The following is a 1,973-nucleotide window of genomic DNA, read 5'->3' on the forward strand; positions in this document are numbered from 1 at the left end:
TGTGTCCCACCAGACGTGTGTCCCACCAGACGTGTGTCCCACCAGACATGTGTCCCACCAGACGTCGGTCTAACGGCTCCCTCTTCTCTTCCAGCTCCGTCGCCATGGGGAATGTGTTCGCCAGTTTATTCAAAGGCCTGTTTGGCAAAAAGGAGATGCGAATTCTGATGGTCGGCCTCGACGCTGCTGGAAAAACAACCATCCTGTACAAACTGAAGCTCGGAGAGATAGTCACCACCATTCCCACCATCGGTATGGACTCGCCCGTCGTGCGAATGATTTACCTGTGAGGCTGTCGTCGAGTTAGTTTATGTAGATTTATTCTCCTCAAACGTTTCACGTCGTTTAACTAAACGAGACTAAGTTTGAAGTGTTTCTTAAACGCTTTAAATGGTTAAACTTGATAATCTGCTGGTCGGAGCCGCAGCTCCTCTTGCGGCTCGCTCACAGCTCAGTTTGGAGTCGAGTCTTTTCCAGGTCCGGATAAGTTCGGAGGACTAACGTCTGATTTAGTTCGTTTTTCCTAAAAAGTTAAAGCGTTTTGTTCGACTATCCTGAGTTGTTTAACAGATTAAATGTGTTTTTGTTGTCGTTGGTCGGTTTCTGCCTCGAGAGCCGAGTTCACAGCTGAGAAATGTTGGACTTAAAACCAGAATTCACAGACGAACAGAACCGGGTCAAAGTTTCTGGTTCTTTATCAGTTTAGGTTCTGTTAATTTATCTATTCAGATAAAACTTAAAAATCTTGTGTATTAAAAGTTAAGCACGAGTCTGTCTGAAACCTGTAAGAAGCCTGGCCTTTTCAGAACCTTTGACAGAACCTCAGTTCTGCCGGGTCTCACCTGCGGTTCTGTTCTCCTCCGCAGGTTTTAACGTTGAAACAGTAGAATACAAGAACATCAGCTTCACGGTGTGGGACGTGGGCGGTCAGGACAAGATCAGGCCGCTGTGGCGCCACTACTTCCAGAACACTCAAGGTGAGGATCGGACCGGTCCGGCTGCGGTGTCAGCGGACCGGTCCTGCCCGGAGGCGGAGAACTTTAGAGCTGATGACTCAGAGCAGCATTGTTCTTCTCTCAGGGGACGGGTTGGGCTCCTCCCTTCCTGAAACCAAACCAGTCAGAACACGTGACCCGACTGCAGGACCGCTGAACTCCTGAAGAACTTTGACTTGTTGACAGAAACCTGACGGAACCAGGAGGTCCAACAAACCTCAGAGTTTACTGAAGATTTCTTAATTTTTTATTCTCGACTGGTTAAGATTCTGGATCAGAACCATAAATGTGAAGGTCATTAAATAAACATGACACAGCTTCTGGACTGAAAGTTCTGATGATGCCCAGTTACCTGACCAGTCTCGTTTCGAGCAGGAAGTTCAGACGTGAATGTTGTTTCGCTCCCTCAGGGCTCATCTTCGTGGTGGACAGCAACGACAGGGAGCGGGTGAACGAGGCGCGGGAGGAGCTGTCCAGGATGCTCGCCGAGGACGAGCTCCGAGACGCCGTGCTGCTCGTTTTCGCAAATAAACAGGTGAGCTCACCGTCCAGCTCCGGGACGACTTCGTTAATATTTATTAAGGTTTAACATCAACACGAGTTGATTTAAATGTTTTATTAGAACAAGTGCGGCCGTAACTCCACAAAGAACAGTTTCAACAAAACAAGAGTTTATGAAAAAAGTAAAAAAAAAAAAAAAAAAGAACGGGTGAGAAAATAAAAGTTCCATAAATTTACATCTACTCTGAAATATCCTGATGCTGCTCAATAATCCAGGTAGAAAAATCTAAAAAAGTTAAATCTGGTCCTCTGGACATTCAAAAAAACAAAGCAAATCAAAACAAAAAAATATAGAAACGTTTCGTCTCTCATCCGAGAGACTTCCTCAGTCTGAGGTGCTGTATTCAGCTCAGTCTCTTAAATAGCACCTTCTCAGAGTGGATCAACCAGTTTGCTGCTGACAACCAGAACCAGCTG

At 46.0% G+C, this 1,973-nt stretch overlaps 1 protein-coding gene across 2 annotated transcripts in view; it reads left to right on the forward strand.

Annotated features, from left to right (window-relative positions):
* Positions 1 to 1,973, forward strand: part of arf2b (ADP-ribosylation factor 2b) — a 4,631-nt gene that overhangs the window by 1,520 nt on the left and 1,138 nt on the right. For both annotated transcript variants that reach the window (XM_037691675.1, XM_037691676.1), the window contains exons 2-4: positions 95 to 252; positions 867 to 977; positions 1,406 to 1,530. In XM_037691675.1, coding sequence (XP_037547603.1) covers positions 105 to 252; positions 867 to 977; positions 1,406 to 1,530 — 384 coding nt within the window. In that variant the 5' untranslated portion in view covers positions 95 to 104. The remainder of the gene's footprint in view (positions 1 to 94; positions 253 to 866; positions 978 to 1,405; positions 1,531 to 1,973) is intronic.

Source organism: Nematolebias whitei, chromosome 17, assembly GCF_014905685.2.
Source record: "Nematolebias whitei isolate Nwh7 chromosome 17, NemWhi1, whole genome shotgun sequence".
Lineage (NCBI taxonomy): Eukaryota > Metazoa > Chordata > Actinopteri > Cyprinodontiformes > Rivulidae > Nematolebias > Nematolebias whitei.